Source organism: Myxocyprinus asiaticus, chromosome 39 (assembly GCF_019703515.2).
Source record: "Myxocyprinus asiaticus isolate MX2 ecotype Aquarium Trade chromosome 39, UBuf_Myxa_2, whole genome shotgun sequence".
Classification (NCBI taxonomy): Eukaryota; Metazoa; Chordata; class Actinopteri; order Cypriniformes; family Catostomidae; genus Myxocyprinus; species Myxocyprinus asiaticus.
In genome coordinates this window covers 10,105,801-10,119,685 of record NC_059382.1, presented here as the reverse complement: position 1 = coordinate 10,119,685, position 13,885 = coordinate 10,105,801, and the positions used below count along the sequence as shown (strand labels likewise).

General features: G+C 39.3%; 1 protein-coding gene across 4 annotated transcripts in view; it reads right to left on the bottom strand.

Annotated features, from left to right (window-relative positions):
- Positions 1 to 7,461: 7,461 nt before the first annotated feature.
- The window catches only part of stard13b (StAR-related lipid transfer (START) domain containing 13b), a 131,048-nt gene continuing 124,624 nt past the window's right edge, over positions 7,462 to 13,885 (bottom strand). The window contains exons 9-17 of one of the 4 annotated variants that reach the window (XM_051679566.1): positions 13,522 to 13,692; positions 13,018 to 13,177; positions 12,608 to 12,779; positions 12,256 to 12,469; positions 11,766 to 11,886; positions 11,394 to 11,630; positions 10,986 to 11,203; positions 10,019 to 10,195; positions 7,462 to 9,816 (exon numbers count right to left, since the gene is read on the bottom strand). In XM_051679566.1, coding sequence (XP_051535526.1) covers positions 9,699 to 9,816; positions 10,019 to 10,195; positions 10,986 to 11,203; positions 11,394 to 11,630; positions 11,766 to 11,886; positions 12,256 to 12,469; positions 12,608 to 12,779; positions 13,018 to 13,177; positions 13,522 to 13,692 — 1,588 coding nt within the window. In that variant the 3' untranslated portion in view covers positions 7,462 to 9,698. Of the gene's footprint in view, positions 9,817 to 10,018; positions 10,196 to 10,985; positions 11,204 to 11,393; positions 11,631 to 11,765; positions 11,887 to 12,255; positions 12,470 to 12,580; positions 12,780 to 13,017; positions 13,178 to 13,521; positions 13,693 to 13,885 lie in introns of all 4 variants that reach the window. The other 3 variants (XM_051679567.1, XM_051679568.1, XM_051679569.1) reach the window with 3 other exon arrangements.

Below are 13,885 nucleotides of genomic sequence, written 5' to 3'. Positions count from 1 at the left end.
AGCAACCAAATATATAATTGCTAAAACATGCTAGCAACATGCTAGTAACATGCTAAAAGTGTTAACAATGCCTAGCTAAGATCTAAAACATGCTAGCATCACCATGCTAAGTGCTAAAACATGCTATCTATCATCCATCATCAGTCTATCTATCTATCTATCTATCTATCTATCTATCTATCTATCTATAGTTGAAGTCAGAAGTTTACATACACTTAGGTTGAAGTCATTAAAACTCATTTTTTAACCACTCCACAGATTTAATATTAGCAAATTATAGTTTTTCCAATAATTGTTTACAGACAGATTGTTTCACTTTTAATTGACTATATACAAGTCCAGTGGGTCAGAAGTTTACATATACTAAGTTAACGGTGCCTTTAATCAGCTTGGAAAATTTCAGAAAATTATGTCAAGTCTTTAGACAATTAGCCAATTAGCTTCTGATAGGAGGTGTACTGAATTGGAGGTGTACCTGTGGATGTTTTTTAAGGCCTACCTTCAAACTCAGTGCTTCTTTGCTTGACATCATGGGAAAATCAAAAGAAATCAACCAAGACCTCAGAAAAAAAATTGTGGACCTCCACAAGTCATGGTTCATCCTTGGGAGCAATTTCCAAACACCTGAAGGTACCACATTCATCTGTACAATAGTACGCAAGTATAAACACCATGGGACCATGCAGCCATCATACTGCTCAGGAAGGAGATGCATTCTCCTAGAGATGAACGTAGTTTGGTGCAAAAAGTGCAAATTAATCCAAGAACAACAGCAAAGGACCTTGTGAAGATTCTGGAGGAAACAGGTAGACAAGTATCTTTATCCACAGTAAAACCAGTCCTATATCGACATAACCTGAAAGGCTGCTCAGCAAGGAAGAAGCCACTGCTCAAAAACCACCATAAAAAAGCCAGACTACAGTTTGCAAGTGCACATGGATACAAAGATCTTTTTTGGAGAAATGTCCTCTGGTCTGATGAAACAAACATTGAACTGTTTGGCCATAATTACCTTCGTTATGTTTGGAGGAAAAAGGGTGAGGCTTGCAAGCCGAAGAACACCATCCCGACCGTGAAGCATGGGGGTTGCAGCATCATGTTGTGGGGGTGCTTTTCTGCAGGAGGGACTGGTGCACTTCACAAAATAGATTGCATCATGAGGAAGGAAGATTTTGTGGGTATATTGAAGCAACATCTCAAAACATCAGCCAGGAAGTTAAAGATCCCAAGCATACCTCCAAAGTTGTGGCAAAATGGCATAAGGACAACAAAGTCAAGGTTTTGGAGTGGCCATCACAAAGCCCTGACTTCAATCCGATCGAAAATATATGGGCAGAACTGGAAAAAGTGTGTGCAAGCAAGGAGGCCTACAAACCTGACTCCGTTATACCAGTTCTGTTTGGAGGAATGGGCCAAAATCCCAGCAACTTATTGTGAGAAGCTTGTGGAAGGCTACCCAAAAAGTTTGACCCAAGTTAAACAATTTAAAGGCAATGCTACCAAATACTAACAAAGTGTATGTAAACTTCTGACCCACTGGGAATGTGATGACAGAAATAAAAGCTGAAATAAATCATTCTCTCTGCTATTATTCTGACTTTTCACATTCTTAAAATAAAGTAGTGATCCTAACTGACCTAAGACAGTTAGGATGTTTTCTGTCTGTCTGTCTGTCTGTCTGTCTGGAACCAACTAACTAACTAACTAATTAAGCTTGTAAATCTTTTTTAAACTTTCAGACCAAGCTCTTTCAAGCCAACTTCAAAGTTTGTCTACAAACTTTATTTGTCTAGTTAAATGTGCTTTGTACAGTCACTGAAACTTTCACAAGCAGTTTACGTTCTCCATCTGAGGGAAACTGGTAAAGTGTCGAACAGTGGTGGCAAACACGATAACTGCCATGATGAAGAGACAGTATTCCATGTTTTTGTGGCATATTTCAGAAGATGAAAGACAAACTAAGCTGATCTGCTTGCCGACATTTCCACAGCAGAGCAGATCCATCGACAGGTTGCATGTCCGTTGCAAGCTGTGTTCATCCTATCATTATTAATCCAGGGTAAAGTATAAATTTTAGGGCTTTTCACATTTAAAATATTTAACACCGGGTTATTCTAAAACCCGGGTAAACCAAATCCTGGGTTATCCAGTTTCATGTTTCACACTGTTCATACTTTACCCAGAATTAATAATTAATCCTGAGTCTTCATGTTCCGATGTTTCACACTGTACATTTGTAAACCCCGGGTTAACTTTCTTATTAGCATTTTTGCGCTGTCAATAACAATGATTGGAAGAATACAGCTGGCGACAGACACACAACCTGTTAATGGAGCTGCTCTGCTCTTTTGTGAAATGTCGCCAAGCAAATAGTCTCTGTTTGTCTTTCGTCTTCTGAAATATGCCTCAAAAACACAAATAATGTCTCTTCATCTCTTCATCATGTTCATTAAAGTGAACATGATTGGTGCTGAATCCAAGCAGGGGTGTCAAGTGATTGAAATCATGTGACTTTGCAGATGTGATGTCATAAATGTGGGCGGGAAAATCGTCAAACAGGGAATACCCCTTGTGAAGTCCACTCAAAGGTCAATGACATAGGATTTAGACAAAATTAATGTTAAGGATATAAATCTGTTATAAATAAAACAATGTTCTAAATTGTTTTCAAATTAAGTTTGTGATGTATTTGTACATCAAATGTTGCAACAATATTGTGAAAATGTGTTAAAGTATTTTCTATTTGAAGCAATCTTTGTCATCCCACTTTAAAAAAGGTTGTTTCGAAAGTGGGACAGCATGTTTTGACTAATGTGGGCAGGGTTGGGGAGTAACGGAATACATGTAACGGGATTACGTATTTAAAATACAAAATATAAGTAACTGTATTCCACTACAGATACAATTTAAATCATTGGTAATTAGAATACAGTTACATTCAAAAAGTATTTTGATTACTGATGAGATTACTTTGCATTTTATTGTCATTTGTTTCATTTCATATTTAGTCCTTTCAGATGGAAAACTTTTGTACATATAAATTATGCGATCCAAAGTGCATTTGAACAGTGGTGAAACACTTTCTTATGATGTGTTACATTCATACGAGCAGACAGAGAAGTAAGTTTGAAGTAATTTTGGAGCAGAAGAAATAGAAATAAACCTTGTGTAAATTGTCAGCTTTATGCTAAGCTAAAATGCTATTTCTAGCCATTTTACATGCACGTTACCAGGCACGATCATATTTTTTTATCAAGAAAATTCACGTTGGATCATAATTCCTTTTTTTTCTAGTAAAACCTTTGATATTAAGGCAAAAATCATATTCTTGATAGTAATTTTTGTATTGTTTTCCTGTAAAAATATCTAAAAATCTTTAAAACAAGATAAATTTGATTTATATTGTTTTAGAAACAACACTGCATAAGATTTTTAGGTTTTTCAGAGAATGTATTTTTAACCTGTATATTTTGTCTTACTGTACTGGCAGAGTTTTTATAGTCAAAACAAGTGAAAAAATCTACCAGTGCTGAAGAAGTAATCCAAAGTATTTAGAATATGTTACTGACCTCAACGTAATCTAACGGAATATGTTACAAATTACATTTTACAGCATGTATTCTGTAATCTGTAGTGGAATACATTTCAAAAGTAACCCTCCCAACCCTGAATGTGGGACAGTCATATATACTATATTGAGAAAATATGCATTAGGAAAGTTAAATGCAAGTTAAATTGTTACATTTTTGGGCTTATAATGCAGCAATATTATTTGTTATAAGATCAGGATTCAAAACCTTGTCATGATTTGCCAGTTAGCTAGTTTATAGTTTAGCTAACTAGCTACCTAGATAGCTAAGTCAAAGAAATAGCTTTTAGTCATACTGACATCAAATATAACATGGCACATTTTTTTAATTCCGTGCATAGAACAAATTCATTTTCTTATCCATCTATAAATCGATTCCTAAATGCAGTGTATTACAGATTACAATGGTGTCCCAGTTTTCAGCGTGAGCTGTCCCAGATTAGAAAATCCACGAAGGCCATTTCTCTGCCGCTGCCAGCATCCACTGTCACAAGGGCTGTTCCCCTCCTGCTGCCAGCGTCCATGGCCACGAGGGCCATTCCGCTGCCAGCGTCCACTGAGGCCGTTCCCCTGCCGCTGCCAGTGCCCACGCCTGCCATGGTCAATACTGCAGCTCCTGAAGTCTTGTCCGTCCCAGAGCCAGCACTGGAAGCCTCGACCGCCCCAGAGTCAGCACCTGAAGCATCGGCAGTACCAGTGCAAGCGTCCTCGGTCACGGAGGCCATTCCCCAGTCACTGCCATCGCTCCCCTCCACGGAGGCCATTCCCCAGTTGCTGCCAGCTCTCCCGGCTATGAAGGTCGTTCCCCTGCTGCTGCCTGCATCCACGGCCATGAGGGCCATTCCCCTGCCGCTGACAATGTCCACGACCATGGAGGTCATCTCCCTGCCACTGTCAGTGCCCACAACCACAGAGGTCATTCCCTTGACACTGTCTGTGCCCACGACCACAGAGTTCGTTCCCCTGCCACTACCTGTGCTCATGACCACAGAGGTCATTTCCCTGTTACTGCCAGTGCCTCCAACTACGGAGGTCATTCCCCTGTCACTGCCTGTACTTACAACCACTGAGGTCATTCCCTTGTCACTGCCTGTGCTCACAGCCATGGAGGCTGTTCCCTTGTCACTGTCTGTGCTCACAGCCACAGAGGCTGTTCCCCAGTCCATGTCATTCTTCACAGCCATGGAGGCTGTTCCCATGTCACTGCCAGTGCTCACAGCCACAGAGGCTGTTCCCCAGTCCACGTCGTTCTTCGCAGCCACGGAAGCTGTTCTCCTGTCACTGCCAGTGCTCACAGTCACGGAGGCTGTTCCCCAGTCCATGTTGGTCTTCACAGCCACGGAGGCTGTTCCTGTGTCACTGTCAGTGCTCACAGCCACAGAGGCTGTTTCTCTGTCACTACCTGTGCTCACGGCCACAGAGGCCATTCCCCAGTCTCTGTTGGTGTTCATGGCCTCGGAGGCCATTCCCCAGCCTCTGTTAGTGCCCATGGCCATGGACGCCACTCCCCAATTGCAGCATCCAGTGCTCGTGGCTGCGGAGGCCGTTGCGCTGTCGTGGCCAGCGTCCATGACCACGGAGGCCACTCCCCAACCGCGACCAGTGCCCATGCCTGAGCCGTCCATGGCTCCGCCCCCTTAGCCGCTCCCTCCTGAACCATGTCCAGTGGCTGCTGCCCAGTTCCCTGTCCCCTCTGCCCTGAGGCCACCTCCTAGACTGCCAGACCCTGCCTCTGCCCTGAGGCCTCCTCCCAGGTCTCCGGACCACGCCCCTATACTTAAACTCCCTCCCTGGTTTCCCTCCCTTCCCTTCCTTTCTGTTGTGTTCCCTGTTCTTTGTTAAGTGTTCATTTTGTTTGTCTTGTTTTTTTGGGGTTTTTTTTATGTTCCCGTTGGGATGCCAGGAGGCATCACTTTGGGGGGGGGGGGGGGGGGGGTGATGTGTACTGTCATGGTCCTGTCACCTTGTCAGGTTGGGTTTCTGTCTGACAGGACCGTGGCATCATTGTCCCCTGTTAGTTTGTTCCAAGCGTGTTGACGTTTATGCCCTCATGTGTTTCAGGTGCCACTGGCATGCGGAATCAACATTTCCATGGGAACCCTGATTGTTTCCATGGGAACGCTGATCTTGCCAACTTTCAGCTGCGAGCGGCACCTTACCTTTGTTCGTTCATGCCTATATTAATCCCCTCATGAGTCATGTCCTTGGCAGGATTGTTTAATGTTGAATGTAGTTTGTTGCAGTTTGTAATGTGTTTACATTATACTGTAGATAGCTGTTTTATGTTGAGTACTAACCCTTACTCTTTCTGCCTAGTTGGTCCTGTTTCTTGTATATGTTGGTTGCCCGTGTGTCAAGAGTGTGGATGTTTTCCACTTTGCTGTGTATCAGCGGATCTTCCACGGAGGATACTTCATCTCTGCCCACATGTCTGGAGAGTGGATGCTTTCCAGTGTGCTGCGTGTAAGTTGGTCTTACACGGAAGATTCCACAACTCAGTGACTGCTCTAAATTGCTGTTAATAAATCCTTTGAACTGTTCCTCTGCTCTTGGATCTGTTGTTCTCGCTATCACTCGTTACAAAAGTAGCCACAAACTCCACATCAGCACTTACATTTTGCTGTTTACTTCAAAATTAGATATTGTTTTACTTGTCTATAAGCTTGCTTGGTTAAATAATCCTATATTTTATTATATTTAAGATGTCAAAAAAAAAAAAATGCAGTTCAGCAAAAAAATCATCTGCAGTATATGTAAGCAACTATTGATGAGGAAATGTGATATAGATATTCAATGAAACAGTCAGGAACATGAATGCATGCCATCCAAAATTGACTGGATGTCTATGGTCAGAGTGCTCAGCTGCGTTTGGGTGCCACCCACCTTTCAGATCTGAATATTGAGATGGAAGGTGATAAGAGTAAACAAATCTTTTTATAAGTACTTGCTGCCATCTAGTGCAATGAAATAAGACTTTTTGCAGGGAGATGTAGCAAACAGAACCAGAGCTAAATGCTTGTAATTTATAAACAATATATATATATATATATATATATATATATATATATATATATATATATATATATATATATATATATATGTGTGTGTGTGTGTGTGTGTGTGTGTGTGTGTGTGTGTGTGTGTGTTAATCATAAAATTGTTAACAGTATTATTTATGAATCATTGTAATCTTTTTTATTATTATTTTTATTTTATTGTTCTGTAAAATTAGACCAAATTTTTGCAATTAGTCCACTATATGTGTGTAATGCAAGCTTTTACATTTGGGAGTAAAAAATTGCTGTCCTTATTTCCATTAAATTTTATACTTTCACATACTCTTATTTACTGTTTTGACTCACTGTGGCTAGAAGAAATTATTCTTTTATTCTGATACAATGTTAACCACACTGTTCACTTAATGACCGAAGTCATTTGATTGATGTCTTTTTTGGCTGCCTGCTGAAAACCTGGATAGGGTAACTGAGTGTCTACTATTTGTGTGTGCATGTGATAGTCTATCTGGGCCCATCTCTTATGTTCTCAGATGTTTATGAGGCAATGTACATTTTCAAAATTCGTTGCGTGTAATCAATGCATTCCATTATTATTCTTCTATTTATTTAACTCAAATGTAATCCTATTTGTTTGCATCATTCTGAGATATCCAATTATAACATGTAAATTCAGTGTTAAAGCATTTAGATATCAAAACACCAAAAGCTGCATTTTCAAAAATGTACCATTTATAGATAAATACTGCCATCTAGTGGATAAGAGAGGCCTCTCAACTTTTAGCAGTAAACCCTGGGATGACTTGCCTCAGCAAATGCTTGTGCAAACACAAATTAAGCTACACACGACTATTGACTGATGAAATCCCATTGTTCAACAAAAAATGGCTTTCAATTCAGTTTCATTAAGATATTTGTTATGATCATGATTACAGTATTAATGTAATTACTGACTTTTACTCCAGTATATCAATAAGTAACAACTGAGAAGAAAACAGACAATTAATGAGCAAAAAACAGTAATCAAATGAATATGAATTCAATTATTCATCATTTAATTAAAAATCACTGTCTCTTTTTGTCACTAATGTAATCCAGTACTACAAAAGCAGATCTGAGAAAATCAAACCCAAGTCATAATGTCCGTCCTCACAACAAGCAACTACAAATTCCATAATATTACACCCATTCTTGGACAAACATTAAAATAGCAACACAGAGAAAGCAAAGTAGACCCAGCTTACAATTGAGTAACATTTTGTGCCATATAAATTACATTGATATCGGTGCAAAATTAGATATCAATACAAAATGTTTGTACTATTTGAGCATTTTATATATATATATATATATATATATATATATATATATATATATATATATATAAAACCGCAATTCCAAAAAGTTGGGACAATATGGAAAATGCTAATAAAAACAAAAAGGAATGATTTGTCAATTATATTCACCCTTTGCTATATTGAAAGCACTACAACTACACATTATATGAAAAAATTTCATTATTTTTATTTTATTTTTTTAAATGTATAGTAATTTCAAATCAGGTGATTGACTCACGCTCCAAAAAAGTTGAGACGGGCAATTTAAGACTAATAACAATTTGACGAGTTGAAATAACAAGGCAATGTGAAACAAGAAATGTAAAACAGGAGAAGCAATCGTGTCATAGTCCTATATACTGTATAAGGAGCCTCCAAAAACAGCTTAGTCCTTCAAGAGCAAGGATCGTTCGAGACTTGTCAATTTGCCAACAGATGCTTCAGCAAATAATCCAGCACTTTGGGAACAGTGCAAGTTAAAACTTTACTATGCAAAGCAGAAGCCATACATCAACATTGTCCAGAAGCGCTGCCGACTTCTCCTGGTTCGGTCTCATCTTAGATGGAAAGTAGAACAGTGGAACTGTATTTTTTAGTCCACATTTCAAAAAGTTTTTGAAAAACACAGCCGTTGTTTTATCCGGGCCAAAGAGGAAAAGGACCATCCAAGCTGTTATTAGTGTCAGGTCCAAAAGCCAGTGTCTGTATGGGCCAGGGGTGTGTCAGTGCCCATGGCATGGGTAACTCGCACATTTGTGAGAATATCATGAATGCAGACAGATATGTAAAAATTTTGGAGCAACATATAGCACTGTCTTTTACAGAGATGTCCCTGCATTTTCCAGCAGGACAACTTCAAACCACATACTGCCCGGATTACAAGTGCATGGCTGTGTAAGCAGAGTGCGGGTGCTAGATTGGCCTGCCTGCAGTCCTGACCTGTCTCCAATTGAGAATGTGTGGCGCATTATTAAGCACACCATACGGCAACGAAGACCCCGTACAATTGTGCAGCTAAAGACCTACGTAATGGATGAATGGGGGAAAATTCCACTTTCTAAACTTAACAAACATGTGTCTTCAGTGCCAAAATGCTTAAGTGTTATAACAAATGGTGAAGTTTCACAGTGGAAAACACTTGACTGTCCCAACTTTTTTGGAGAGTGTTGCAATCATCTGATTTGAAATCACTGTACATAAAGAAACAATGAAATTTACAGGTTAAAACATCTTATAATATGTAGTTGTAGCGCTTTCAATATAGCAAAGGGTAAATATAAATTACAAATCACTCATTTTAGTTTTTATTAGCATTTTTCATATTGTCCCAATTTTTTCGGAATTGGGGTTGTATATATTTATTATAGTCTATACATAAGTTGTGTGTACACACATACATACACAAAAACAAACATACATGGACATGTGGTGCATGCATGTGCAAATATAGCTTTATTTATTTTAATTCAATAAAATACATGCTTCCCAGAAGCACTTAAGAGCTTAGGTGTCCTATACATTGTATAAGACCATATACACATAAAAAAGAATAAAATAATTAATTATAATACAAATAACAATAGTTACAATGACATCATATTACAAATGGTCAAGATAAAGGTACATTGGTAAGTTGACAACACACCCGTTTGGGTGTATAATACCAAGACCTGACCCATCGTGTAAAAGTCAAAGGGCTGCAGATGTTCCTCATAACATTTTAAGAGTCACAGGACAATCACTGCACAACAGAAAGGCTCAAATTTTTGTCTCGGGACCCTCTGTGTGGATTGGCTGGAAAGAGTTGCGAATACGGGCAGCTTCGGCGGCGCACAGGTGTCCGTATGCTTTGTTATACCATTCTGGGGTTCTCCCTCTGAAAAATAAGAAGGAAAAGATGACCACACTGATATGACAGATCACTTTCTGTATTTGTTACTGTGAAACCCCTTACAAAACAGCACTATGTTACTGAAATGTATGCATTAACCTCTAGGAACAAAGTAGCTATAGTCGAAAAATTCAGTTCTATTTGCTTGGACATGTGTGTGTGACTCAGCTACTGTACATATCCTCACTTCAGATCCACTCTGCATATGTGGGTGAGTCTGGACTTTCCAGAGCCACAAGGCTCCAGCAAGTAATTAGATTCCATCACTATTGCTCTGATGCCTCCTAAAGGTGGACAATCCTCATGCTCGATGGACACAGACACCAGAGAACACATCCTCCGTGGCAGATCTGTCCTCCACGACCTGTACAAACATGATTGTTCCTTTATATACAAGCGCTATAAAAACAAAGTATTCTACAATCTATAAATCTGTCCATTCATTCTTTTTCCAACCATCCTCTCATTAGTCCATCCATCCAATTAATCTGTTTATCTCAGCGAATATGATTTGTCCTGTGACAGATGGGTTTGCTTCAACTACAGTATACTCAGACTCAGAGAAAGTGGATTGTGAAAATTTGATCAATTTGATTTGGCTGGACAATAAAAAATAAAAAAAACAGCTTCAAAGACATTTTTCTCAAATTCATTGTTTGCGTAGTAACTGCGTTTTGCTATGTACGGTGGTGCAAATCCTTGGAATCTAAACAATTATACTTAGACTAGAAATGTCTCCTAGCAGACACTCAGTGGACACTGATATTTTCACACTGGCTTGTGAGCAAGGTTTACTCTACACAAGCACTCACAAAAAGCAATATTTAGCTGATTAAATTATTCTGGCAAACTAAAAAACATCTAAAAAACAAACAAATTCAATTTCTATACTTTGAAATATTTAAAAAAAAAAAATAATAATTATGAATTTTTCAGGCCTGGAAATCTAAATTTTTAAATGTTGTGATATTTCTGGGTTTTCCATGATCGAGAGGAGCCTGTTATCTACTCATTTATCCAACCAGTTATCTAAAATATGTTTGCTGATAAGTAGTTGCTCATCCAATGAACTTGGAACATTATCTGCTCATTTTGTATAATTTAAAAAACAAATTTAGAAAGAATCACCACAGTCAGGGACAGAAAAGACTTACCTGAGCACCACAAAGTCTCTGCTGGGGTGGGGAGGCATCCAGTTGAGGGCATACTGGAACACTTCCGTCTGTCTGTCGAGGACCTCACACACTTTCCAGTTCATAAGATCCACATCCCAAAGGTGGCGCTCCCGCAACACACGGTTCAAAACCACAGATGGAGGGGCCTCTACCTCCACCGAGACCCGCCAACGCCGGAGCGGGTTCCCATCACCCACCTGAGTTAAATTAGGGATGTTTACTAAAGCAAAGTGTCAAAAACTGGTATGCACAGTCAAGACTGTGATGTTTGTTCTTGTGTTTTAATGCATCATTGATGCATACATTGAGTTGCATTCAAAATTCACTAGGTGGTTTGAACGAGTATGATGCTTCTGACTGCTTATGTTATGGGTTCTCCACTCTCACCTTCTTATATGACAGCTCAGTATTGCCTGTGCTCTGGCAGGACACCCAGCCTTTAGCCTTCTCCCGGGCTTCTTTGAGGAGACCCTGTAGTCTGGCCTCCATGAATACAGGCCAGGAGCCTTCATCCTCCCCCTCCTCCTCTTGATGCTGTTGCTTGCAGAGTTCCTCAATCGTAGGAGCCTGAAGCTCTGCCTCCACGTAGGAGTTCCGTGACTGGGTCACCATTTCGTGTGGAATCTGAGGGAAAATAAAATAATTTGTAAGTTGTGTATTAGGGATAAATTGAAAAAGCTAATAACAAATTAGTTGATGATGATAGTTATAATAGCTCTGTGATATGATCAATTTAAGTGTCAAGTATGCGTATCTCACCTCAAACAGGTGATTGCACTCTGTGATCATGTGTGCCAGGCCCTGAGTGGCAGCCAGGTTTTCATTCAGGTCCTTTTGGTCTGGCCTCCCTGTGGAATACTTCTTCTGCATCTGCATAGCTCTGTAGACAGAACAGATAATTCTTTGATTGGACAGGAAATTTGATCTGACTTTTATTTGTAAAGCTCGGTTTTGGTTTTATATGAACCGACAGTGCAGCATCACCAAATAAATGTTTTTCCTACAAAACTAGGTTTTCTTGTTGCAGATATACAGTATATAATACAGTATAATATTATGAAGTATAGTATTGGATATACTGTATACATAGTATAAAGACAGACAGACAGACAGACGATAGATAGATAGATAGATAGATAGATAGATAGATAGATAGATAGATGTATATATTTGTAGTATTTGCCAATGCACTTGTACTGTTTATATAATACATACTGTATATAGCAGATATATTTTCTGTATTTTATACCTTGGCGCAAGATTGTCCTTCTTAAGGATGTTGAGATGAAAGAGTGAGGGTGCCAGACACACTGCAATGTTCATGGGTGTCATCTGATTCTCCTGTACAGAGGAAGTGACATCACTGAGGAAGCAGAGTAGGGTTTGCAGGACCTCCCTGTTCTCATCTGACATCAACATGATTGCTGCCTGTACGGCCTGCAAGCGCTGCTCTTTGGGCACATCTAAAGAGGAGTCAAGGAGCAAGTGATTAAAGAAAGTCTGTATTTCTCTTCATGAACACATGAGAAGGATGTAGGAGAAGAATTTGATGAAAAGAGGGATGGGCCCCTTACACTGATAAATATGGAGGAAAGTTTCACCCAGTTTGCTGGTCAGAAGAGGCTCAGGTAGATCCCTGAAGAACTGTTTGACCATGTCTGCCACATCATAAGCAGACTGGTCCTCATAGTTGACATCATCTAGAGAACTTTCATTCATCTGTCTGAGAGCTTGGATTCGAGACTTCACCCCCGACTTGCGAAAAAGACCCACCTGGGTATTCAGAGACACGTTTTCAAATTATGTAAATTTTTAACATTCATTTTTACATTGAAAATCATAAATAATAATAATACGAATTTATCGGAAGACCTTAAGTACACTAATCATGAGAAAATATAATGAGGAAATATAATTTAATGTGCATAGAAATGTAGAATAATTTACAATGTTTGGAAAAGAGAATTGTTTAGCAAAAAATTTAAAATAAAAAAGACCAGGGTTGATGTACCTGGTCGAGGCATTGGCTTCTGAGGTATCGCAGAGCCTGCTGTACACCAAGAGGTAGTGGCTGACCAAAGCGCTGTACATTCACAATCAGTGGAACACCAAACACATTCTTATCCTTATAGTCTGGAACCTTCATCCTCTTCATAAACTTAGGCACCGACCTAGGAGATACAAAACACCATACTTTAAAATCATGCTCAGCATTTATACGGCATGACCTTCAATTTCTTCCTGGCATGATTAATGTTTTAATGTTATGTTTTATGCAGGTAACAAAGCCATCCAAAGCTTCAATAAAACATTCAATCTTTTCTTTTCAAGTACAGTATATCTTCAGAGTTCTCGCAATAACAATAGTGACCAGTAAAGGGAGCATAATGTAGCATCCTCAAGGGCTAATTAGCAACACAATCACTTCGTGAAAGAACCCATAAGCTACTTTAAAACAATCTCATAGGATCTGATGATGTGACATAATTTTTCACAGTGAGTATCAGCTCCTTACCAGGTCCAGCCATGTTTGTTGGACATGGAGAACTTCTCCATAATGGCAGTGAGACGGAGCAAGGAAAATTTCTGTAGCAGGCTAAGCTGGGCTGCAGATTGGTTGGTGATCTGGAGAGAGGCAACTGAATGGCTGAGGCGGTTTGAAATCTGGAAGCTGGGCCATCGCAAGCTAAACACAGACCAGGTAACCATGTTAAGAATTCAAACCTGAGAGAGAATGAGTGTCTGAATCTGACCACAATGTCCTAAACTAATATTCTGACCATGAAAAAAATACTACATAAAAGTTAACTGTGTAATATTTTTGAAGGAAAAGTGGGGATTTGGTGTACATTTACAATGGGGTTTAAAAGTCTGAGTCC